The 27,007-nt window shown below is 41.3% G+C and overlaps 1 protein-coding gene across 2 annotated transcripts; it reads right to left on the bottom strand.

The window, feature by feature from the left end:
• Nucleotides 1-3,152: 3,152 nt before the first annotated feature.
• Nucleotides 3,153-25,359, bottom strand: NUDT4 (nudix hydrolase 4). Of its 2 annotated transcripts, none has more exons than XM_054988039.1 (5): nucleotides 24,864-25,359; nucleotides 16,115-16,225; nucleotides 12,420-12,464; nucleotides 10,287-10,371; nucleotides 3,153-8,887 (listed from the first exon to the last, which is right to left on the bottom strand). In XM_054988039.1, exons 1-5 carry the CDS (start codon nucleotides 24,960-24,962, stop codon nucleotides 8,685-8,687), a joined length of 543 nt encoding a protein of 180 aa, XP_054844014.1. In that variant the 5' UTR covers nucleotides 24,963-25,359; the 3' UTR covers nucleotides 3,153-8,684. The 2 variants fall into 2 exon arrangements, with proteins under 2 accessions (XP_054844014.1, XP_054844013.1); XM_054988038.1 differs by having other exon boundaries at nucleotides 10,287-10,374.
• Nucleotides 25,360-27,007: the final 1,648 nt, after the last annotated feature.

Below are 27,007 nucleotides of genomic sequence, written 5' to 3' on the forward strand. Positions count from 1 at the left end.
TGGCTTAACTGATAAGTAAATATACTGAATGTTAACTGTAATTATGGCCTAAAACAATGGTGAGTTTTATGCTTTTGAAGGAAGCATATTTCTGGCACATCATGGTTCATGTAACACATCTCATGGGTGACTTGAATCACAAATTATGTGTATGTAAGCTTAATGTACATTCCTGCTGTTTTAGGGTTATTTTGAAATGCCTGATAGGTTCTGTTTAACATCTTCTGACTGTAATGTTATGACACTGAAATAAAAGGAAGAGTGATTATTCATTATAAAGTGAGCTTCTCATTTTAAGAAAGTCCCCTATTCTATCAGTAAACACTGTCCATTGTTAGGAAAACAAATGCTTCAGTTCCAGGTAGAGGGGAAACTCAAGAACTGTGATTAAGGGTGAGACTTTTCTCTTTGTTTACCAAACACATACTAAAACTGGAATTTTGATAGTCTAAAAGGTCCTCTGGTATTGTGACTGAATTATGTTGGAACCCATAAATAGTATCCATTCAATAAAGCTGTTTTTTATACTTTTCATTTCTGATCCCATTGCTATAATGAGTCACCCAAACACATGGATATTTACATAAATTTCAGAAAGAAAACTTGTTTCACTTAAGTTTCCAAAATATATTTATCAAAATTTCCTATACTGCAGTATTTAGTTTTCTGCCTATATTGTATTTCATGGGCGTAACATTCAGTTTCTGTAGAAGGTAAAGCCAGAACTGAACTGGCTTAGAAGAGATTCCACCTTCAAGGTGTCAATAAGGAAATTGTTTAGCTGGGGTTGATTCTTTGTCCCCCCCGCCCCCCCCCCCCCCGGTAATTTCCATGGGTTTAGGGAAGAGGCCATAGCAGTGGTTAAGGCCACTGTTGGTTACATAGATGGACTCAGAAGCATAGTTTATATGAAAGGCCTTTGCCACCTGCCATATCAGGCAAGAGTAAGAAACCAGAAGGAACATATGGTATCTTTCCACTGTAGAATAGATAGGTTAAGAAATAAGGAGCCCTTCTGCATGAGACCAGTGTCCCATCTAGTCCAGCATCTTCTCTCTTAGTGTCCAACCAGTTGCTATGACAACAGGGCATAGACAACAGAGCCTGAGCCCTTCCCCTGAAGTTGCCTCCTGACATTGGTATTCAGAGGTTCCTTTTAGTCGCCATGGGTAGTAGCCACTGATAGCCTTGCCCTCCATGACTGTCCAATCCCTTTTTAAATCTGTTTATGCCTGTGACCACCACTACATCTTCTGGCATTGAATTTCATGTCCTGTTAATTGCATAAAGAAGTATCTCCTTTTGTCAATGACAGGTGAGCAGGAAAATACAGGTTTGAATCTTGAAACAACCCTATTCTCCATGATGGTTATTCTGCAAGTTCTCTTTTTGTTATGGTATATAGGAAAGATAAGCAATACAGGATCCACAGCAAGATGCACTTGCATAGAGTCAGATTGACAAAGGATATGCATTGAGCTGATGCTTCTCCAGCTAAAACTCCAGCATGTGAAATTTGCCTGCTGAGATAGTGAGATATACCAGAACAAGGAGATATTTTATACCTTATCTTGCATCAGCCACAGAGAAAAATAGTAATGATATCTAAGGAGTATTTTTCTTTTCAGACCCAATGCCATCAGAATACATTCAGGTCTTCTGAGATCCATCTGATGCATATGATGGATTATAAAAGCAGCTTGGTACAAAATGTTCAAACTATGCTTCCACCCGTAGTGACAGAGAAACCTAACAAGTGCTTCTTGCAAGTTGGCATTGCTCAGAATGTCCAAAGGCCTAAAAGATATGAGGTGCTAGTTCTATAAACTGCTCTTGGCTTGAGATAAGCTAACATGTTTTGAGGCATGATCACTTGGTAAAAGTTTGCTTCAGATGTAGGGGCTTGGGAGGGCGGTGGGGGGACTGATGTCTTATATAATGGGATGCAGATCCTAATGCATTATAAGATATCAGGTGCTACCTTTTCAGCAACTGTCCTTCAAACTTCATGGTAATTAGTCCTGAAATAGCCTGATCTCAATAAAATAATCATGAACCATCATAATAGCCATCAAACAAGCAAGTCCAATATTATATTGTATCTGGCAATATTTGAGTCCAGTGACACCTTAAAGACCAGAGTATAATCTTTTGAGAGTCAAAGCTCCTTTCTTCAGATACAAGTAGGAATGGAGATTCTTGAGCCTTTATATCCCACTCTGGAGGTGCAAGGAGTGTTGCAAAGAAGGGTGTCAGGATAAAGCTTGCTTCGAGCAGAATTAGCATCTGTAGCGAGATAAGAATCCTGTATCTGTTCAGACAGGTAGTGGGTGTGTTCCTTTGTTCTGAATTTGTGAATGAACTCAATTCACCAATCGCCTTTGAAGCTTCTCTGAAGACTTTCACATTTATGTCAGCAATGGAATGTCCTAGAAGATTAAAATGGTCTCCCACTGGCTTGAGTGTTGTGATTTATGTCTGTTCTTTTGCATAGGGACTAACCTATGTATCCAATGTAGAGAGTGGAAGGGCATTGCTTATACCTCATAGCATATATAACATTGGAAGTTGAACAAGTGAATGAACCTGAGACGGTATAACTGGCGGTGTTAGGTCTGGTGCTTGTACAGTTGGAATGTATATGGGGACAGTGTTGGCATCTTGGTTTAAATAACCCAAGTGTCATCAGTGCCCTCCACTCTGCACTGAACAAAACAGATCAGACCATACACAAAAGAATGGACATGAATCTGACATTAAAAATCACAACACTAAAAATCCAGTGGGCATCTACAGTTCCATACAAATGAGTAACAGCTTCTTGCATACGAATTGCCTTTCACAATCTTGAGTTCAGTTAGGGAATGTTCTTTTACCATGTAAACTACACACACTGCACATGAAGCTTTAAGAATACTAGGAACAACTCCTTCCCAGAAGGAAACAAAGTAAAAATATTGATTACCGTGTTCCATATTCTAGTTAGTTATCTGTAGCAGTAACTTGATTACAATATATATGGAGTTGGTATTTTTCCTTTAATTTGTTCATAAAAACCCAGCAAAATACAACCCATCTATACTTTTTTAAATTGCTCAACTGTAAATCCTATAAAACATAAACGCATAGCATAGAAGTAAAAAAGATTCAAATTCTTAAGCATCAACGTCATACTTTTTATAAGTCATATTTTTCATTAATTTACTTGGCCACAGGCACTTAACCTTGCATTTAAAATATCTACAGAAGTGAGTTTGAATGAATGTTTTTAAAACAAATTTAAAATTTGCAGGGCTTTAGTGCTCTGAATGGATCATAAATGCTAGTTATGCTTTATTTGCATAGGTTGCAGAAATTTTGACCTATTGCACAGAAGAATTCTTTAGTTCTGTTCATACATTTGACCAGGGGTCATTTCATAGAAAAAGTGCTGCAGGAACTCATTAGCATATGCCACATCCCTTGCCATCACCGGAAGTGTGTCATTAGCATAATTGATTTGATTGGGCCCAAAATGGCTGGGATTCGGTTGCTGCCAGATGGGGGAGTGTTCCCCCACCTGGCAGTGGCCTGATCAGGGCCATTTTGGCCCAATCCAGGCCAAAATGGCCCCCGATCCCAGCCGTTTCGGCCCCAGTCATGGTGGAAATGAGTCCAAAATGGCAATTTTGGGCCCATTGGGGCCAAAATGGCCGGGATCGGGTCAGTGCTGGGCAAGGAAGGGTTCCCCCGCCCCAAATGGCCAAAAACCAGGTGGGCAGGGCCACCTGACAGTGACCTTTTGGGGGAACTGCCGGAACTGCGTTCCGGTGCGTTCCCCCTCCAAATGAGCCCTGCATTTGACCTATGATTTAAATTGATGTGATTGTTTTTGTCTTCATACAACACTCACAGGTTGGCTTGGAATCAGTGGACTGTGAGCTCCTGCTGCCCATTATATCCCTGAAAAGCTCCTCCCAAGAATTTGGGGGAGGGGGGGCACCTTGTAATCTGGCTAGGTTGGAAACATAGCAAGCAGGAATCAGAGCCCTTCTCCCTTATGAGAACAGAAATACCATTCCAGATGCAAGCCATTGTTAAGAAACGGTCTTATAGCAAACGTACAAATTCAATTATAATGTCATGACATTTGGTGTATGTGCTGTGTATAATCTGAGGCCTGGTACAAGACTGAAAGTGGAAAAGTCCATGGTTAAAGAAGGCTCAGCCTGAACTTATTGGGGGAGGTGCTCTTAAGCAAGTATTACCACCCCATCTGCAATAGGATACCACTGATCAACCTTAGAGTGTTATATTATTTAGTACATTTTTATCCTGCTCTGTAATAACCAAGATAAATATTTTAAAGTGTGTTGTAAAGAACTAGATACCAGCTTCTCCAGTGTTTCATCCCTAAATCTCTATCACATATTTACTACTTGCAGAGGTAATCTATGACTTACAACCAGCAGTGACTTTGGCAATGTTATCTTTGCATGGGTGGCTATTGCCAAATGATTATATTAATCTACTCAATAAGACTAATTGAACATTGTTCAGCATGACTAATCTTTTATCTAGACTGTAAAGTGAGTGTTATGCAATACACAGAAGGAAAAATAATTACTAAGTATTAAACAAATAATTGCTATAAGCAGTGCTTTTGTAAAAGGACAGAACACACTGTGAGGAAAGAAGCAATTTCTTAGTATATTTTAAGTTCTGTACGTGCAAGAATCATCAGTAGATATTAAGTTTCATAGAACTTTGCTTTTACTCCTCTAAGAAAACCAGCTATATAATTCGAAATGTTTCATTGTAATTTTTAGCAGGAAAATATTTTCTCAAACAATTAGTTGTCATAGTTTAAACCTACTTTCCCCTTAAATACTGGTGTTAGAAGTCTCAGTAAGATGGTTCAGTAGTTCTTGAACACCCAGTAGCAGTTCTAAACTGAACTTGGTGTTGACCTTACAACTTCCCAGTGGGGATATGAAAATGCACCACAGCTCCAGCAGCAAGTGGTGTGGAAGGAATGGCACCTTCACCTCCCCTTCTCACACTGCTGACCTAGCCCTGTTCCTTCCTTTCTCCCTATTACACCTGAATAAAATATATCAGCAGTTGCACTAAGATCCAGTTATAACCAAGACTACAATTTAATGACAAAAACTTAAGTGAAGTATCCAAAACGCTCATTGGCTGATGGTTTAAGATACATCTCTTACAGCAAAAGCTGTAAGACACTATGTGATGTGTGGCAGGGTAAACACAATTTTACATGTCTGTTGCCCACCTAGGGATGGGAGTCAATGCTATACACACACACACCCCAACTGAAAGTTTGAAGTACCAATGAGCAGCACAGTTATTTACAAGGAATTGTGCTGTCTTACACCTAGAAATTTTGGTCCTTACAAAGAACTTGGACTAGGTCTCGAGTTTCTTCCATCACCTCCATAACAAGATAGAATAGGTCATTAACAACTTTATTTCCTTCCACTGTAAGTTACTCAGAAAGCACAGGAAAGATAGCATCAAAGGACGTAAATTCTGCTTGGTTCAGACAATGACATTGTAGTGTAGAAAGTTTTTTCCCCCCATTGCACAGGTTAGTATGCAAAAAGCTTGTTAATACTTGGGTGTTCTACTTAGGCTTGGCTGTCAATAAAAGTTATATTGCTTTCTACCACTGGCTATGTTACTACTCAACCTATTGTGTCATCCCTTACAATTCTGGAGCAGTTCTTTAAAATCCTCTCCAACTCTATATGCCTGCTATCCCTATCTTCAAGCTCTGAACTAAAAAAGAAGTACAGGAAATGCCTAGATGACTGGAAGGCTGAATAAGCACAACTGGTTTTTTATAAGCTTTCCAGAAACTTCTTAATACTAGCATCCTGTAACCACTATAACACACTGTGTGAGAAGGGCATCAAACTCTTGCACTAAGATGTAAAACTACTAATGGGTGAAAGCAGGTGAAAGGATTGCTTCCAGATCACCTAGATTCAAGAAGATGAGCTATATGAAGAACCAACAGCTATAGGTTGTTTCAATTTTTATTTTGGAGGTTCATTTCAGATATAAAAAAATCAAAATTCTTACACCAGTCTTTAAAAGAAAGCCATGCAGACAGTTCAAAATGTTTACAACTTAAATTGTAGTTTTCCTTCAAAAAATTTTACTTCTCAGAAGCATGTTGAGCAATTATTTCCAACACTGACAATAATTCTGGTAACCATCCAGGATGGAAGTTTCACTTTTAATAGCCTCTATTACTTATGTAAATGCTCTTGCAGTATTTTTAATGGCATGTTCCCAATTTTAAATGTTCACAGTAACATGCTTCCATTACACTGAGTCTATGCTTGCCTGATAATGACTTCACAACCCATGTCTTACTGAGTCTAAAACATGGATTTGTGCATTGTACATGATCCAAATCAATTCTTATCTCTATGCATGTGAAGTCAGGCACAGATTCAAAGGCCACTTAGAAGGAACTTATGTCCCGGTTCCTGATGCCACAAAAAATTTCAAAATGTACTTTCGAATCTCTTCCCATTTTGTCAAATCTGAGCTTCTCATTGGAACTATATGACTATGGTTTAATTTTGGCAGAAAGCATCATAGCTGTCATCTTTGACAAGCATGTTGTACAACCTACTCTTCTAAATGATTGGATTTGGCTATGTCTATTAATGAAGTGTAACAAAGATGGATTTTTGACATTCCAGTGTATCACTCTGCAAGACAGATTTTGCAAGTCAGTTTTAGCAAGGGGCTTCTTCATAAGTTGCATAGACTGAAGGTCTTTACACCAATATATCTAACTGTATATGGCACAGCAATCTGGAATATTTATAAGCCATCACCTCTGATTTTGTTAGTATTGACAGCTGTACAAATTTTACACAATACATAGTGTAAGAAACCAAAATAATCATGCATTACCAGTATGCAGCTCATAAGTTTCAAAAGTAAAAACTACAGATGAAAGCAGTTGCAGGAACCATAAACCCGTTCAATATGCTTTTCACTCTTGTCATTGTAAAGAATAAACATTTCTCATTTTTTTACCATGTGATGTTTCAGTGTGTTTAAAGAGTTAACTGACAAATACATGAGAAGGTAGGACTCTGCCAACTTAGAATGCTGACCTACTGTCTGGAAAATGCATACTTGTTGGGAACCAGGTATTTTCCCCAAGATGATTTAGTGTGAGATTTTACATTGATGGGTCTGCCAATAGTCTACACTATTAATATTCTTCTGACTTACATGAAGCAGAATATGGAAAAGGCGCTTTAAACACAAAACAGCCTGCTGTTCCAGGTGACACTATTTCTTCAAATGTGAATGGAAGTTCTATCCTGTGGCAGACTTTCCAGTCTACTTGTAATTTTAGCTCTTAAAAGTAATACTCATGACTGATGTTCCTTGCTCAGATGCATTGATATGGCACAATATTTATATTCCCAGTTTTTCTAGAGGGAAAGCTAATGGCACCATCATTTTCCTTAAAAACTGTAACAGCACATGGATAGCAGCATTTTAAACAATGTTGAAGGTCGTGTAGGGTTGCCACCTTCATCTCCAACAGGGCTTCTGTGCCTTTAACAACTATTTTCAGCAGAAATTCCTTGGGCAAAGATACAGTGATAACTTTCTGCCTGTTATGTAGCTTGTAAGACACTAGAGCCCTAGGTGATAACCTAGTTTTGTGAGCAACATAGTATTTACATTTACTTTCCACTTTACACCAGTTGGATTATTTACAGTGGGCTTATTTTACATAGAAAGAATGAGAAGAGACAGTCTTCATGATAGAGGTAGTTTCTTTACCTCAGCTGCAGTTCTGACTTTAGGGAGAAAGGGAAATTCAGTGTAAATGAACTAAAGTTTGTATAATTTAGAGAATCTGTATGCCCCTGTTTTAGTAGCAGAGATTAAAATAGGGCTGGCAATTTGTGTTTCTCTCCTTAATGCTCAAGTAGTTATCCTTCCAGTACTGATCCAATGTACAGATTCTGGAAAAAGAAGGGATATATCTCCACCAGTAAATTAATACCTATTGGAATAGCAAAGGAAGCCAACATGGACTTGAGCAAGAGGAAGGCAAGCAGGTTTTAAAAAGGTTTGGTGTGTGTGCACTGCAGGAATCTGGCTGTTTGGCTAAATACTGTAAGCAAGAGCAGTACGAAGGCTTTGGCAAAGAGTCCAGCTGGCACTACTATAGTTAAGATCTTCATGTGAAATACTGGGGAGGAGGAGTCTTCCTGAAATAGAAGGCACTTGCTGTTGATTTCCACTGCCACTTTACTCCTCCAGCTAACCATGTTGAAGTAGGGAAATAATAATAATAATAGCTATACTAAAGTAAAGTCTCTTCAAACAAGTTTGATTTTCAGGAAATGTACAAGGAAGAAAAATTAAGCTATACTCAAAAGCCAAATTACAAATTCACTCTTATTTTTACCAGGTATTTAAGATATCTATATTTTACTTTAAAGGGCCATTTAAGGCATCTTTAATTCCCCGTATGGCTTTGGCTTATTAAATATTATACACTGCTAAAAAAAGAAAAACAGGTCTGAACATACAAAGTATTCACACTCAGGATTTTGATGACTATAAACAGAGCACATTACCACCAAAAGACATTTCTCCTTGTGATGGCATACAAGAAAGTAATTCAGATTTTATCTTACAGTAGAGGGCAGCCCAGAAGTCTGTGTAGAAGTGACATAAAGAGAACTGTTGTCAGGATGGGAAGAAACCACAGAATTTCCATTGGTTGGTGAACACCCTAATTTCAGTTTTTCCAAGTACTCTGCATGTACAGGCTTGTGACACTGAAGGACCTTGATAGCATCCTCAACTTTAAACCACTCTCTTTTCCTGCCTATGAAAAAACACAAAGTAAGTTTCAAAGGATGCTTGTTTGCACACTCTTCAAATTATTTTTTGTACATTCTGCAATATTTAATACTGTAGAGGTGGGCCAAACACAGCAAGCAAAATCATGAAAAGCAAGGGCATTAAAGGCAGTCATGATCCTCAACTGGATTCCAACATTTCTGAGCTACTGAATCTTGAAAATCTGGAGCTATAGATAAATGTTTCTAAGCTTCTACAGTTCACAGACTGGCTCAGTGTAAGACAGTGCAATCCTGAACAGAGCCACTCCAGTCCAAGCCAAGGAAATCAATGGGCTTAGAAGGGAATGACTTGGCTTAGGATGCCTGCACTGGGAGACTATCACTGATAAACTGTTGTCTAGTTTTCATGCATCATGTTAATTATTCACAAATATGATAATGGATTTATCCATATGCTCCCTTCCAAATGAAGAAGTTAGATACCCTTATTTACTGTCTGTTCTGCTTCACCTCTTAAATGTTTTTTGTTCATTAAAATGTACCTTTTAAAATATTAGTACATTACTTTCTTCATAACAACGTAATGGGCAGAACAGTGAAAATTACCCCAGTAACACAGGAGCCAGAGAAGTGCTCTGAACAGCCCAGTGTGCTATGGAGCAGCAGGCAGTTAAGATTTTGACAATTAGGAGTTGGGAAGTTTTGGTGTGAGAAAATATAAGGATCCTGGAACTGAAAGAGAGATGAGATTACAGCTGGGTGCTGTGGAAAAAGTGTACTATTTAACAAGAGTGCAACAGTAAAAAGCCTGCCTCAAAAGACTCTTTCCCTGGAATGTAATGTTTAAAAACTGTCGTGCCACTTCTCTATGTGTTTAACGCCATTTGTGCTTCTGTTTCAAATAAACCTCCTTCTTCAAGTTTAAAAGGTAAAACATCCTGGTCCCTGTCAGTTTACTTCCTCCTACAGTTATCAATCTAGGCATGGGTGGGTTTATACCCAGGTCCAGATTCTATCTCCTTGTACCTTTATTCCTGCTGAAGTTCCGCAGGAAGGTGGGGAAGGTAGAAAAGAGATGGAAAATCCTGTGAGGTGGTTCCTAGGAAACAGTCACACCCAAGTTTTTTCAACAAACTTACAATTTGGAGTGTCTTCAAAGACACAGACATCACAAGGCCATGAATAAATTAAATATAAAATGAGCTCTTTCATAAGCCACTTTTTCAATGCTTTCAAGGAAGCCGTATTAGTGTTAAAATAATCTGATTTTAGTTGTTCTCAGTTATGCTTTAAAAAACATTGAGCAAATCTATAACATTAGCAGCAGGATATTGCATGTATGACACCAGTTACATGAAAGATGCTAAGAACAGAACTGTTCCTATATATGGCATTGTTCTTTAAAAAAGGAAAATGTCTTGCCTATATTAACTGAATCTTCCCAATCTTCCAGGATTTCAGTCACTGTAAGAACATAAACATAAGTTCTATGCTTCCGGTCTTGATTCTGCTTCAGTATGGAGAAAAAGGAGAAACACACACATTAATTTCATGTGCACCAATGAACCAGATTTAGTGCAGCACCACCCATGTGTAAACAGGAATACCTCTTATGTCTCCCAAGATTATAGTAAATGATTCATTTTGTTTAATGACAATAAACAAGACACAATTTTATCTAGCAATATGTATGTCATTAGCAACTGCAGATCTAGTTAGCTATGATTTTTTTCCGCACTGAATGAAAACAAATTAAAGAATTAAACACTCTGAAACACATTTTCTTTTAAGTCCTGCTTCCATGGAAACTTGTATTTAGTCAGGATTAGACATGGGCATGAACAGCAATACGAAAGAAAAAAACCCGTTCGTGAGTCCCCATTCCAAACGAACAAGTGGGCCTTGCAAAGCCCTGTTCTTCAAGCCAGACAGTCTGACGCCTTTCAATCAATTCCCCAGGCAACGGCAGGGACTGAACTCTGTCTGAACTCCTTCTGGCTTTCCTTCTGGCTTTAACCCTTCAGCTTCCAGCAGATAGTTCAGTTTTTGCCACTCAGAAGAGAAATAGACAGCAAAGGGGGAAGGACCTACGGATCATACCTTTCCCAGGCTGCAATCTCTCTGAAACAGAGAGGGTCTTCAGAGGACAGTGAGGACTATGTCCCCTGCAAATTTGGTGGGTACTGGACATTGGGAAGGTCAGTTTTGTAACCCCTCAAAGTAGCTTCCAACAGGCATTAGTTTTTGTCACTGTGAAGAGAAAATGACAGCAAAGAGGGCAGTGCCAGCTCTCCCGGTGTGAGAGAAGGCTGCACCGGGAAGGAGCAGCCCCACGGCACCAGCTCTGCCCACTGTCAGAGGGATAAGGAGATTCTCGTCTCTTTGACAGCGAGCAGAAGAAGCCCTGTGGCACCGGCTCTGCCTGCTGTCAGAGGGACCAGGGGAGTCTCTCTTCATCCCTGTGACAGTGGGCAGAAGCAGCCCTGCGGCGGTGCAGACTCTGACAGCAGGCAGAAGCGGCCCCATGGTGGTGGCAGCTCTGCCCGCAGTCAGAGGGACCAGGGGGGGGTCTCTCCTCGTCTCTCTGACAGCGGGCAGAAGCGGCCCTGCAATGGCAGCAACTCTGCCCGCTGTCAGAGGGACAAGGAGATTCTCGTCTCTCTGACAGCGGGCAGAAGCAGCCCCGGCTCTGCCCACGGTCAGAGGGACCAGGGGAGTCTCTCTCTCCTTGTCCCTCTGACAGCGGGCAGAAGCAGCCTCGTGGTGGCACCGGCTCTGCCCGCTGTCAGAGGGACGGAGAAAATCCGTCCCTCTCACATCCGGCGGCAGCAGCAGCCCGGCGGCACTGGGGTGGGGCAGGGAGGTGAGGACGGGGTTGTGGGGTGTTTAAAGGGCCCTGCCCCTTGCACATGGCAGGAAAGGGCCCTTTAAACTATCAGCTGGCAGGCGGCAAAGGGGAATCCCCCGCCACCTGATAGTTTAAAGGGATCTTTAAAGGGCCATGAACACTGAACATGTCCCCTTAATGAACATGTTCGGGTCTGTTAATTGTTCGTGGATGGCAACAAACAACGAACAGGGTGTTCGGAATTTTTTTCCCGTTCGTGCCCATGTCTAGTCAGGATTACAATTTGAACTGATTTCATAAAATCAGTATGGATCTATTCATACAGGGTTTGATCCAACCAGCTCTTATACTCAGTTTCTACTCATTTCTGCTCCTTACTTCAACCCCCATCTCTTGTCCATGCAAGTACCATAATTCCCAACATTCACATATTAAGTTCTTATTCCACAACACAGAAATTCAGTATGTTTTCTGGAGAAATGCAACATATATATGCTGTATTAAAGTAAATTCCTCTTATATAGTTCTATTAGTTGTACTTTTTAAACGTTAATTTGAAAATATTTCTGAATCTTGGCCTCAAATTAGGCTTTTGTGCAAATAAAAAGAAAGAGAACCTTAAAATGTGTTAACAAAAAAATGCAAGCGTAATTTCAGAGTACACATCTAAGACTTTAAGAACAGCACACTTTTTAAGAGCAGCTCACCTCAAATATTCCCAGCAATCTGCCTAGTTTTCCTTTTACTCCAGCCTGTAAGAATAAAAAGACTATCAGGTTTCTTTTCCCTACCCTGAGACAATTTATTTTATTTAAAATATTTATACACTCGCTTTTCTTTCAGGCATCCAAAGCTGGTGGTAACAGTGTAAAAAATACAGGACAATTTAAGAAGACATTAAAAACAAAAGAAAAGTCCACTTATGCTCCACTCAGCATGGTATTCCCTTTTTGTACAGACTCAGACAGCCTCAAAAACTCTTTGGAACAGCTGTTTTGCTTTCTTGCCAGAAGGCCAGGAGAGTAGCCACTGAAAAAGCCTGAGCTGGGACCATGGCAGAATGTGCTTTAGACAACGTAGGAACTAATAATAGACCTTGATGAGAAGAGCAGAGGTGCCATATGGAAATATGCAGGGAGAGGCAGTCTGTCAAGTATGTGGGCTCCAGGTCAACACCTTGAATTTGGACCTGGAAACTGACTGGCTGTCTGAAGCAACCTCAGAATATGACTGACTGGATCTTGTTGATTATCCCCAGGCAACTTTTGCAGCTTCTAGATCATCAAGGGCAGCCCCATATACATAGCATTATAAGAAAAACTAGCCTTGAGGTTACTGAAGCACAGGTCAGCATGTCTAGATCAGACTTTTGCAAACCAGCCCTCTAATTAGATGCTGCTGGGGGAAAAAGCATTTTCCACTGTCTTTAACACCTGTTTTCCAAGAGGAAGCTAGAATGCAGCAAGGAGTCTCAAGCTTTTAACAAAGTCTTTCGTCCAAAGCTGCACACCACTGAGAATGGGGGAAAAAATCTTATTTAAAGTAGTTCCAGCCAGTATCAGCTCTGTCTTATCTGGATTCTATTTCAGTTTGTTTACCATTAGCTATTCAAAACTGCACTGAGACACTGGGCAAGGACAGAGATAGTAGCAACTAGTAACTTGTTCAGAGCAATATATATCTAGGTATCATCAGCATATCAATGTCAACCTACTCCAAAACTGTGGACAGTCTCATTAAGGGGTCTTACAAATGTAAAACATGGGAAGTAACAGAGCCTTATGGTGCCCCAGCCCCCCAAGTCAGATCCCAAGGAGACGATTGTCCCACTGCAATCTTTTGTGAACAGACTAAACTGGAACCATCTCAACACAGCTCTGCCCAGACCCACCCAACCTCAGCAGTATCACATAGTCCACAGTATCAAAGCCTGCTGACATATCTAGCAACAGCACTAGAGGTGCATTCCCTTTGTCCACTTGAAGACTGAGATCATCCACAAGTGCCACTAAAGCCATCTCTTCCCTAAACCCTTGTCTGAAGGAAGGGCAGATGTCTCATCCAAGTATTTCTGCAGTTGCTGTGCTACTACCTGCTTAATAACCTTTCCTAAGCTGACAAGCAGCTGTCTCATGCCTGCAATTTAACAACCACATTATAAACCATTCACAACCTAACCCCCCCTCCCCCAGCTCTGTCATGCCTTATGGCATTCCTCACCCCAGCTCTCCTTGCTCCCAGTACTGACCTTTCAAGTATCTTATAACTGCTGGAGGAGAAGGAAGGCAGGGAAAAATTCAACTGTGAATGCCTGTCATTTGATAAGCTCCATTCCAGAATGCTTTTAAAATAAAACTAGTTTTAAGAGCATCCCAAGATATACTGACATTAAAAAAAAACCCATCAACAAGCACGAGATTGGCATTAAATAGCATATTCTGCAAGGGTCAGGTAATGGCAAGTTATAGCCCATAAATAAGTCTGGTCCTGAATGAAAGAGTGTGTACAGTATATGAATTTAATATTTCAGAGCAGGTTTCTGGCCTTCAACACTGACTAATCTGTTTGATCAGAGATAAGCTTCCAATTTAAATGAGCAAATCCAATCTCCTTCGATAAGCTATTATCAGGCCTTACTGCCAACCTCTCAAGAACACCAAAGTGGCAAAAGGCAGAGTGCTGTTACATAGCAACTACCCCTGAGAAAGCATAACTAGTCATTGTGCATCTCACAAAAAACTGACAAAGTACTGCTTGTCCAGGGTCTGAGGCACAGCCCCCAGACTTGCTGGTAGGAGGGGACAGGAGACAGCCAGGAGACAGCCGCCCAGACGCCCCAGCAGACATCCAGGGCCAGAATCTGTGATCACAGGAGGGAGGGGAAGAAGCACCCAAGCCTCAGAGCGTTAGATGGGGCAGATGGAGGCCAGCAAGCCCCACCCTCCAGTGAGAGTCTAGGAACTCAGGCAGGGAGAGTGAGGACAACCAAGAGGAGGCCAGGCCAGAGGGAAAGGGCACAGGCAGCAGGGACAGCCAGCCAGCAGCTAGCCAGACAGAAACCTTACCAGCAGTAGAGGGAGGGCAGTCAAGGCACCACAGAGCCACTCCCCAACCTGCAGGCAGGCTAGAAGGAATAAGCCAGAGCCAGGTGGGGCAGGAAGGCAAGCAGCCACAGCTGGAGCTGCCTAAGGCACTCTACATGAAAAGCTTGGCAGCCAGCCAATGCGGCACAGGTGTGCCTGCCCCAAGCAGCCAGCTCCCTAGAGAAAGCTTGTCAGCCAGCCAAGAAGGAACAGGTGTGACTGCCCTGAACAGCCTGCAGAGCAAACCCAGGGGCAGTTGCCCAAGTCAGCCAAGGGCATGGCTAGAGTGCCAGAAAGGGGTGTGGCTGATAGGTGGAGCAGGGAATTGGTGAAGGGATAAAAGGGAAGTCCACATACAGGGTGTGGTGGGTTGTTGTGAAGGAGGAGTGACGAAGGAGAGAAGATGCGAGGAGGAGAGCAGCATGAAAGACAGCTGGGGCAGGTTGAGCAGGCTGGCAAGTGGACTGAGAGGGTGTCAGGGTGATGTATGCCGCCCCTCCTTCCACAGAGCAGGGTCCTGCAGTATCCCTGATGCCCCCCTTGGGTCAAAGCCAGGCACTGCAGTGCTCAACGCCGTGGCGCCCAAAGAAAAACCTGACACTGCTATTGCCTGTAAGCAAAGTTTGGAGAAAGGGAAGACTGACCACAGCTACTTCATGTTATGCATAAGGCTCTATACCCCCCTTTATCAAGAACTAGTACCCATAACATATATTGCTTTTTCTACGTTTTGAGACTAATGTCAAGCCATAGTTTGGTGCTATGTGGAAATTTTTTAAAAAAAATTTCAAGATCATCTGCTCTCCCTTTTGTTTTGGGGAAAGCTGTGGTTTCCCAAGGTATACAAATGGGTAAACTATGGTTTTTGTTTGCCTCTAAAGCTAGACCTCCATAACATGAAAACTATGCATTGTTGAGGACATAGAAGGGAATAACAATATACAAAGGAAGGAAAAAGTCACTGAACCAGAGGTTTGTTCATAGAGCACTAAAACCACAGTACAGAGTTCTTATCCACTGCTTTTTTTATCCACCTTCCCTTCCAGATGCTCAGGGTAGCATACAGGGTTCTTCCTTCTGTTTTTCTTCAAAACAGCCCTGTCAGGTACGTTAAGCTGAAAGAGAAAGTATAACTGACCAAAAGGTCACCTAGGGAAATACAGAGGAGTTTCAAACTTAGGCCTCCCCAGTCCCAGTCTGACACTAAACACTGCACTACACTGATCTTCCAATATGAAATAAACCTGTAAAAAAATCAACAATCAAAATCTAATATAGACACCGGTGATCATCTCAAATGTTCAGATACAGCTATTTACCTCTTCATAGACCTCTCTGACTGCAGCACCACCTGGTTCTTCTTCTGGTTCCATTCCTCCACCTGGAACAATCCACTGATCTGGATACCGGCTGCTGCTTACTAGCAGAACCTACAAAGATAAGTATATTTATATAGCCATAAATAAATACAAATCTAGTGAGATTTCTTTCTGATAGCATATTTGTATCGCAACACAAAACCTGTATTTAGACAAAATAAGTAATATATTAACATTGTTGCAAGTGTTAGTTGAAAGAATGCTATGCTATTCACTCTAGCATTAAAATTAAAGGAATCTTTACAATAAGTTTACATCAGATAGTTGTAAATAACACACATCAGTTTCAGAGCACATCATGTTTAAAGTATGTTGACCCAATATCAATACTGTTCAGAGGTAACTTATTGAAATTAGCTTGTTGCCTTTATAAAAATTAACAGAAGGCTGTTGATTCAAATTCTCAGATTTTTTGGTTCACTATGACTGACTTGTACTGCTGAGGAGATGTTTTACTAAGTGTAAAGTGGTATCACAAGGGCTTTCTTCCTGTAGCATGTGGTAGGCATGTCTAATCTTTAATATATGTTTAAAATATTTATGCTGCTTTCATTCAAGAAGATCCACAAGGCAGGTTAACCGATGTAAACATGCAACACATCAGAACAGCAGTACAGGACAACCAACAACAGACTTTCACATTTTATAAATATTCATTCCAAATACAGAACAGTATTTTTGAATTCCAAATCTAGATTCAAGATAGGGCGACATTTCTTCTTGGAAATGCAAGTAGTCAAGAATGTGGCTTACAGTTTCCACTGACAGAAGAGTCTAATCACCCAGGGACTCCAGAACACACAAACCCTGACCTTTCCTTGGGTCTTTTATTGCTGAAATGGGGAACACTAGCCATGTCATTCTTGAAAGCAGCAGCATCATTGAAAACTCTAGGTAAGACTGATCTCATACTGTCTACAAAGAAGACATGGTCTATCCCATAAAGTTAGCCAACATAGCCCACAAAATAAAATATGAGGTGCTAGAAGGACAGCACATGTATAGAAACATGTAACTCTGTGCACTTAAACTCTAGGAGCTAAAATGAACAACTCAATGTCCAGCACTAACAGACAAATTCTCTTCAAACTAGGTAAAAATGAGATTTGGAGTTAGTACAAAGCAACTGAAACTAATCTAGGGCACAGTAGATGTTAACACACTGAAGACAGAATTAATAGGCTAAGATAATATAGCCTGCTTGGATCTTGGTTTCTGCAGTGAGTAACATGTTAACTAGAAGGAATTCTGGAAATTGATCCATTTATTTTAGACTGAAAGACAAGGCAAGTATTGAATGTCCATGTACATCTACAATTACCTGCTGTCATTACTGTGTGTGGCGGGGGGGGGGAGAAGTAAGGATTAAGATGCAATTGGGTTAGTTTGTAAACTGGTGTTTGTAATAGATATGCTGTATGGTTGTTGTGGGTTTTCCGGGCTGTATTGCCGTGGTCTTGGCATTGTAGTTCCTGACGTTTCGCCAGCAGCTGTGGCTGGCATCTTCAGAGGTGTAGCACCAAAAGACAGAGATCTCTCAGTGTCACAGTGACAGTGTGACACTGAGAGATCTCTGTCTTTTGGTGCTACACCTCTGAAGATGCCAGCCACATCTGCTGGCGAAACGTCAGGAACTACAATGCCAAGACCACGGCAATACAGCCCGGAAAACCCACAACAACCATCGTTCTCCGGCCGTGAAAGCCTTCGACAATATGCTGTATGTTGACTCCTGTAACTACACTCATCTTTTGTAATGAGTGTTGTGTCGTCACATGACTGGATACAATTAACAGCATTATTTTTCTGAACAGCTTTAGCTTAATGAAATTGATTAAATCAGCATTTACTACTGGACAGAGATTTCAGTTTTGAGTGCAAAGAGGAAGAAGTCATTGTTCCGTCTGCCAGGAGCTTAATGTGTGGCTTTGTATTATTACACAAGCTTCAGGGCCATGACATAAAAACATGACACTGTAGTCTAAGTGTCATTAGTTAAGAAAAATGTACATATTTATAGTGGCAAGAGAATTAAGTCCTTAAATAAATTGAATCTGGCATCGTAAGAGAAATAACTTTAAACTAAACACAGCATTTATTTAACACAGAAAAATCTGACAAATAAAACCACATTTATTGCATTTTTAAAAATTTGTTAATCATATCAAAGGTTTATAATTATGGTATCAGGTACTGTGCTATTTTATTTTTTTAAGTTTAGAGGATCCTCAATACAAGAAGACATGCTGTTAGAGATACTGTTCTTCAAAGTTACCTTGAGGGGGAAAAGTTGTATTTTCATAAATTCAAAAGTACATCTGATTTAATGATAATTTTAGACAATTACGTTGCTGAAAAATTTGATCCAGTTATACAAGGAATGATCCAGAAGGATCATTTATATCCATCATGCCACCTGTTAACAGTGTTGGATTTATCTGTCTTGCCAGAGGATGCACTTGCAACACAAGTCTGTCTCAAAACTACAAATGAACAGCAGTGCCCAGAATAAGCTATCCTAAAATAATCTAGAAACAATATACGATTGTTCAGAATATATTCAGTACTGTTAATGGCCAACTCTATAATTCCAACCAGCCTACAGACATTTTCATTATACGTGTTAACTTTAAACAGTCTGTCTATGCACTCATCATCACAATTCTATTTATTACAGCAAAAGCCAGCAGAGTAAAGCAATACAGTTCCATATAATAAATGAATACTATCATTACAAAAAGCTCAAGGATATAAAAGGGATAAAAGTTAAAATAGAATAACAGTAATGGGAATAAAAAGTTATATTGTGTTTTTCACTAAAAGAAGTTTACGTTTTCTAATAGTCTGTCTATGCCATATTTCAAGTCTTGACAGGCTGAGATGTTAAGCATTTACGAGCCCCACGTTTCATTCAGGTTTCGTTTTAAACCTGGCCCACAGTCCACTAAAAAACTGTACATAAAAGTACAGAGCTACTGTGTTATCTATCCCTTGCTGAAATAAGCAAATCCAAACTAACAAGCCTGGAAGATTTCCAAAGTGAAAGCAGACATTAAGGATATTAATTAAAATGCAGTTATTAGTAACTCAAGGCTGCCAAGGCCACCACCTATTACAGTGCTTTAGATGCTCCAGAGAAATATAAGACCACAGCAATCCACACGTTAGATTTGAAGGATCATCCCAGTTTTCACTGGTAAAGCTCTCTTCTGAGGTCAGTATAGGTATCTACACAAGCCAAATTACTTTTCAACAAGTTTACTTTCTAACAGTTTAACTAATATCTTTTAATTATTTCATTCCAAGCTGGACTAGATAAGCTGAAAGCTATTAAAGTCATTTTAAGTTCAATGTATCTAGTGCTGAAGTATCCCATCATTCAGTCAAGGCAAGGACAGTGCAGACAGGCCATTCACGCTGCATAACCATGCTATCTACCTGGAAGAGACAATGCAACTTGACAGCAGCCATTATATTTAGGAACAAAGGAACAACATTTCAGCTTGTACAGGATGCAACACCCTCCTTATTCTGCATAACTGCTACCATATCAGTCCTAGAGCCTTTATACACCCATCCAACATATAATTGGTTTAAGGATCGGAGAGATCTATGTGTAAATCTGTCTCAAATTATGTGGTTAGTTTTTTCCTGCGGAGTAGAAGTAACCCACAGAATGAAAGTGGAACAATGGATCAAGAATTCATAATTACCACAGACTGTGTGCTTATTACAGGATCTTAGCCATTCAAGTTACCCACTCAAAGGTGAGTACTCATTTGTCTTGAGTTAATACAGGGCTATACATCAGAGATTTCTAGCCATTACATCCACTGAAAAGCTCACTATCAACATTTTCTATTAAGTATACTACCATCAAATGAGCTTGATGTCAAACAATATCTCCGCTTACCAGAAGAAAGCAGTCTGCATCCTGTAAATGGTACAGAAATGTCAGATGCCTCTTCATACCATTACTGGAAGCAAATAGACTCTGCTTAACCCTACTGATGCCAGATGAAAATAATAAAATAATCTACAGGTATAATGGGTAGCATAAACTCTTACATGGAAATCCAAGAAGTAGCAGGAAAGGGTAATTAATGCAAAACTTGTGCTATACAGCAGAATATTCCATTCCAAGTGTTTATTTATGATTTACTGTTATTATTTATGACTATTACAACCACGTCAGGGACCTAAAAGTCAATAGAAGTTTGAGTGAATTTTGAACAGTAACTCCTTACAGGATTTTTTGAAGTTAAAATTTTGGGGAGGGAAGAGACAGCTGTTTCCTTTAAGAACAAACTGCCAACAGAATAATATGGTCTAAGATACAAAGTGTTGCTTTTCCCCACCCCCTGCTGCAAAGCTTATCTCATCATCAACAGCTCTGCTACTCATCTCCTCCATCCCACACAAGACTGACCAGACTACAAGGACTGAAAGCCCTGCCCACATGCATCAATGTGTCAGTTCAAGCAACGAACAGGTCTGCCAAATTACTGGTTCAATAGAACTGTTGAACATTTTGGACTTGTAGTTAGCTCAGATGCGCAGAGTAATTATTGTGTGCCCCTTTCAAAGCAAGCTATTCCAGTCTAAAATAGCAGTTGAAAAATTCTGTGCATTTCATTTTCTACTACGGTTAGCGCTCCCTCTACAGCCCAAGCTGTAAAGAAGCATAACTATTGATCCAGCACAATTATTAAACACAGGCAAGATGACTGAAGGTGTGCACCTACAGGGTGGGGTGGGGTTCTCATTCAATAAGCGGAACATGTGAATTCATTGCCACTAGTTAAAATTATATTTTTAAATACTTTTAAATATTTATTTTTAAATAAATAAAGACCACCCCACCACCTTTTCCGTGACTGCCCTCAGCCATGTGTATGCCCACATGTAATGGCTCATATACAGCTGCTGATTGTCTATTTAAGTGGCCTATACACAGAAGGCACCTGAATTATTTTAATGATTGTTTTAAATTATCTCTGATTTTATAGTTTTTTATGATTAACTTATTGTATTGTATACATGTTGTAAGCTGCCCTGAGCCCATTTGTGGGGAGGGTGGGGTATAAATAAAATAAAATAAATAAAAATATAAAGCAAGCATATCAACAGCTGTTAGACATGATAACTAAAAAGCAGAGATTTTGTGTTGACAGGCACCATACTTCTGATTACCAGATGCTGTGGATAAACAGAGAATGGCTATGAGATTCATGCACTGCTTGTAATACAGAACATTGATTTAAAGGGATTGTAGTTACTGGGTGAAACAAGCGTTTCTCTATAAGGAGGAAAATAAGTGTCTGTACCTGTCTGGATGACAGAATGCTAGGTATTCACAATTTAAGAACTCAACATATTACAGAACTCAGGTGAAGTAGAACAGAATTGAGTGGCACCATTACAATTAACCAAGTCCAGCATAAACCTGGTTAATCTTAAGAATGCCACTTGATTTCTGTTTTACTTTGCTACAACAGATTATCATAGTTACTCTTTTGACAGAACTCAGTAGTAAATAATCATCGATATTGTCTCTGTGGGTGATCCTGGCATATCCCAGGTTCCACCACCTGTTATAACTTGCTAGTCTATGGGTATAATAGAAAGCCCATAATAATAAATCTGGCATTGTGTCATTTATAATGTGTAACCCAGAAATCGCCCCTGCCCCCATAGCTCTATTTTCTACACAGAAAAGCAGCCATGCATAGCCATGGTTTAGATCAAGAGCTAGTTCTAGGATTTAACATGCTTGTACTTGTTTTTAGCATCTGAAGATATACAATTTAAACTGATGCTTACTCAAAAGTTATAAACTGACTTTTTAGAAAATAATTTTATCCACCATACTTGTGAGTTTCTCAAAATACTGGACTAGATGGACCTTTGATCTACTCAAGCATGACAATTCTTACATTCTTAAGTTAAACTTGAAGTTGAGCCATACAAGCATGGAACACATGTATCAGTTCATATAAATTGATGCACTGTCAATTTATGAATACTCTCCTATATTTATTATGTCTCATTTCTATCAAGAACATTTTGATGTTACATTTTAATTTTAATTGGGTGAAACACATTAAGGCCAGCTTATAAAATGCTACTTTCAGAAACAATGAGAATCCTGACCTAAGCTAACCATGTTAGTAATGCCACAATATTTTAGGACAGGAAAAAAGAAAGTCTCCAGAGAGCTATAACCCTATGTTGGCAGTACCAGTGCACACAGAGGATTGTGCTATACCATGCTATTTCACATGGGTGGAGCTTCCAGCAATCCTGTCTACTTCCAGCATCAAGATCCAACTGTTCTACAGCATTCTACAACCATACCACATACCACCAACAAGGGGGGTTTCTGCCAACAACTCACACAGCCAGGGTTGCTTTGGGCTAAACTGCCTCTAGTTGCATAAGCATTCCATTAGTTACCAGCTTGGATTCATCAGTAATTTTTACAAAAGAAGTACTATTTCCTTGCTTCCCCTATTCACTACAGCCCCAGATGGTGGGAACTTCCAGGAGCAGAAGGAAGGGGACATCTGACATAGGAATGGGGAGAATTGGACATCTGCCATAGGACTGGGGAATCACTGAAAATTACATCACTTTTGTCCATATAAATCCTTCATAGAACCCAGTTCCTGGTGCTGCCAGTGCTAAACCTATGAATGTCATGTTATAAATATAGAGATTTGTCTTGGATTCCCTCCTACAATTGCACTTTGTTTCTAAATGGCAATTAGCACTTGATATTACTCAGACACCTTACTGCCACATGTAGGCAAGGTGGATTTTTAAATTTATGAGTATAATTGTAAATTCAGATCTGAGAGAGAGAGCACGCACACATGCAAACAATATTCTGTACTTAAGTTCAGAATACTCAGATATGCGATGTCTGTATAAAGCAAACTACAATGCAAAGTTTAACATCATAAATTCCCTGTAGAAAGTATAAACATACCAATTTCATAAAGCAATAAACAGCCTTGCCCCTCTGAGTTATGATTAACATTCTGAAAATATTTTTGAACAGTACACTGGAAGTGATTGCTGGGTGTGAGGAAAATTGCATTAATATGTAGTCTCATTCTTATGCATATTTACTTAAATGTTATTTACTTTTATTTGTATGGTAAACTGGTATATGGTAAACTGCTTCAAGCAGTTTCTCTGGAAGAGTAGCATAGAAATCTTCTAAATAAATAAAAAAATTCCTACAGTCTATTAGAAGAGTTACCCTGATGGCCTTTATGAGGGCAGAAATTTAAAAATATAAATACTATTTGTTCAATATGCAAGAAAATATTTCAGAATCCATTTTTTATTACATATAATGGGCATCTACAACAGACCAGTAATAGTATTTTCTTAATGATGAATTGACTAAAAATTGCTGAAACAACTACTTGACAGGCACTAGAAAGTAAGTCTACGTTGTGGTTTAAAATGTCCCTAAAGCAATGAGGAATCTGGCTGCTTCAGCCATTTGTGCCCTCATTAGCTAAGCAATTAATATATGAACTTCTGATATCTTGCTGTTAAATATGACACCAGTAATAAACAAAACTGCTTTAATACTGCTAGTAAAAAATTTTTTCTTCAGACAGGGAGGTGACAGCCATAGAAGATTTCTAGTGAAACTGCTCTGGATTACAACTGCACAATTCTACTTCTGCTTTAGGCAATATTTTATTGAGACACAGGAGTACTTGTAGCATTTAAGAACCTGTACAGTAGTACTGCAGTTTTTGCAGTGTTGAATGAACTGTTATTCAAGCATCAAGTGCCCAAAGCAACTGCCTTTTTAAATATGTACTTTGCCTCACAAGGACTTTCATGCACGAGATTAGTTTACAGGCATGTTACAATACCACCACTGACCTACCTGGCACTGTAAATTAATAGTAGCCAGCTAGGGATTTACTGTCACTTCATAAAGTAACAAAGAGAAGGAAGAGAGTCGTCTCCAGAAGCCAGTGGCAGAAATCAATGTTGTATAAATAAGAACTGGTGTAGCTTATCTACCTGGCCCGCAAGATCTTTTCTTTTTTTTGGGGGGGGGGGGAGTGTAAGTATTTTGGGAACCGGGAAAACTTGATTCTCTTCGCTACGGAAGAGGGAGCTGATGCGCGCCAGGGCCTGAGCTGAGACAAGCCAGTTCTGTCCAGCTGATGACAAGGAGCGAAGGATGCGCAATGCTCAAAGCACCGCCGGCTCCTCACTGTCAAGCCGCTGACTTTAGAGACCCGCCAACTCGCTTTGAGCCAGGACCCCCAGCCCACAGGCGGTTCTGCTCCCTTCCCCGCGCCACCCTTCGGCTGCAGCCGCAATCCGTAGCCTGGATCGCCCCCGTGTCGTGCCCGGCCAGAGAAGGCGCAGCCAACGGGGCATCTAAGCCGACCCGAACGAAGAAGAGACGAGAATGTGCCATTCCCCAGCCAACTCGCGGCTCCCGGCGGCCATGGCAGCCACGGCGGCGAGACGGGCAGGAACCGAGGAGGCTCGCAAGGGGGCGACAAGGCCCGCCCGCTCCGCAGGGCCCCGCACACAAAGGGGTCGGCGGGTGGGCAGCGCCGCCGGGAGGGCTGGGCGCGGGGACGGCTCTCCGGGCGGGCGCGGAGGCTGACGGCGGCGCCCCCCAGCCAAGCTCCGTCCTCACCTCGTCCTCCCTCTCGCTGCGGAAACACAAGCACGCCGCTCGCTTCTTAAAGCCCTCCCGGTCGTAGGTCCGCGTCTGGTTCGGCTTGAACTTCATCATAGAGGCAGAGGCGCAGCCGCCGACTCCAATCCCTGGCGCGCCCCTGAGGGAGAAAAGGAGAGCCAGAGGCCCCTCGCAGGCGCCCCGCTCCTCCGGCCTGCCAGGCGAGAGCGAGTCCCTCCCCTCAGGCGGCTCGGCGCCTCTCAGGGGAGCCCAGCGCCGCTATGCGTGGCGGCGGAGGAGCTCTTGGCGCTACTGCCTTCGAGGAGCCCACGCCGAGCCATGGAGTCCATCCGTCTGCTCAGTCAATCCGCCTGTCGTCTCGCCTTCCCCGCCTGCCGCCTCTGCCGACTCCCACGACGCGGATTAAACGCGGCCTGGCCTGGCCCGTCCTCATTCAGTAACAGGTTCCCGCCCCGGCCTGTCAGCCCACCGCCCTCATCCGACCCTAGAAACGCCGCCCGCCGCTCCGTTGAACCCACTATTTAACTGTAACGCACATTCCACCCCCGCCCTCCCCCCGCCTCCCGCCCTCTCCCCAGCCTGCGCAGGCGCCGAGCCGTCTCAGGGGCAGGGCCAGGAGAAAGGAGGAGGCCGCTGAGAGAGGAGGGGGCGGTGGCGGGTGAGTGGCTCGGGATAGGCGGGAGCGGAAGAGGTGGCGGAGGAGAGGGGGACTGGTACAAAGGAATGGGATAGGCTTGGGGGTAGTGGAAACGGGGCGTCTAGAGCGAGGGCACATCACACATCTTCATTAGCGCCTGGCTTGGATTGTTATGGGGTGCGCGATTTCTTTTTTTCAAAATTCACAGTACCACTTTTAAAACCAGGCGTTCTCTTTTAATTTCTGCCAAAGAGAAATCAAGGGACCCTTTTGTAACTTGCAGTTGTTTTTACCTTACACACCCCAGAGTGGTGCTCTAGCAGAGGGGTGGGTAGGCTTGGGAAACCATTTCCTGTCTCTGTACATCTACCAAGTGAAATTCTGAAAATTTGCAGAACCTGCCTTCCTCCTGCTCCTCTCTAAATTTCTCTGTAATCAGAAAGGAATTGATTAAAAACTGATTCCAGATTACTAAAAAGGAGGAAAGAATTGTTGGATTTCAGGGAGAAACTAGTTAAAGAGGAACTCAGAGAATTTCTCTTAACCCTACACTTGACACAAGTTCCACTAAGCAAGAAAATGGGTGTTCAAACACCTTTGCTGTTGGACTGCTCCTTCTAGTGGGTCAAATCTGTTCTTCAAACATTTGCCCATCACTGACTGCTTTCCACAAGATGCTTTACTTTTTGGATTTTTGGAATGCAAGGCCTGACTCTCCAAGCTTCTATTTAGTACCTTTTTAATTTATTTAAAATATTTCTACTCCTTCCAAAGGCCCCAGAGCAGCTTGAGTCAAGGGAATTGGAGTTTCGGTTTCCTGTCACTGCTGTTCACACAACCTCAGTTCTTCAGCATCTGTGTGACAAGCTCTATCTGATTCCCCCACCCCCATCTGCAACACCTGCAAGATCAGGACCGGGCTGTTTAGTACTTTGCTGCATGGGTTTTTATAAATTGCCCAGTATGGGTGATAAATTACTTACATATTTATTTTTTAAATCAAAACTAAGCATACACATCCCAATCCACTACCTATAATGAGAATCACATTTCTGTTCTAGTGGTATGAGGAGATGCCAGTGCTGAAAAATGCCTCAAAGTTGTTTCTTGAATGTACTGGGAGAACCATGGTTATCACTGGAGAATTTGCAGTGTGTTATTTTATCTCTGAACCCTAAGATGAAATACAGCTTGAGAAGAGTGGTTTAGTGTATTTCACACGTTTTGGGTTCATGAGATCTCAGGTTCAAACTTTAACCCCTGGAAACTAAATACAAATCAGGCCCAGAAAAGATCTCTGCACATGACCAAAGTATCTGCCGGTCGAGTACAAAATAGTGGACTAGATGAACCAATGCTTTGTTCCAGGTTAAGCCAGCTTGGGGCTGATTAACACATTGGAGTGAGGGGTCCCCACCTTGTGTAACAAACAAGCATGAGCTATAGGTTCTTTTCAGTTCCCATGCTTGGATGCCCAATTCAGATTGGACCTGCAGCACTCATG

The sequence above is a fragment of the Eublepharis macularius genome, chromosome 9 (genome assembly GCF_028583425.1).
Source record: "Eublepharis macularius isolate TG4126 chromosome 9, MPM_Emac_v1.0, whole genome shotgun sequence".
Lineage (NCBI taxonomy): Eukaryota > Metazoa > Chordata > Lepidosauria > Squamata > Eublepharidae > Eublepharis > Eublepharis macularius.

Excerpts from the sequence above, each read along its gene's own strand:
- NUDT4 (XM_054988038.1), bottom strand. The coding sequence starts at position 24,962 with ATGATGAAGTTCAAGCCGAACCAGACGCGGACCTACGACCGGGAGGGC. Across the intron at positions 10,375-12,419 it reads GATTGCTGGGAATATTTGAG|CAGAATCAAGACCGGAAGCA; the intron begins GTGAGCTGCTCT and ends TCCATACTGAAG. Across the intron at positions 8,888-10,286 it reads GGAAGATTCAGTTAATATAG|GCAGGAAAAGAGAGTGGTTT; the intron begins GCAAGACATTTT and ends GTTTTTTCATAG.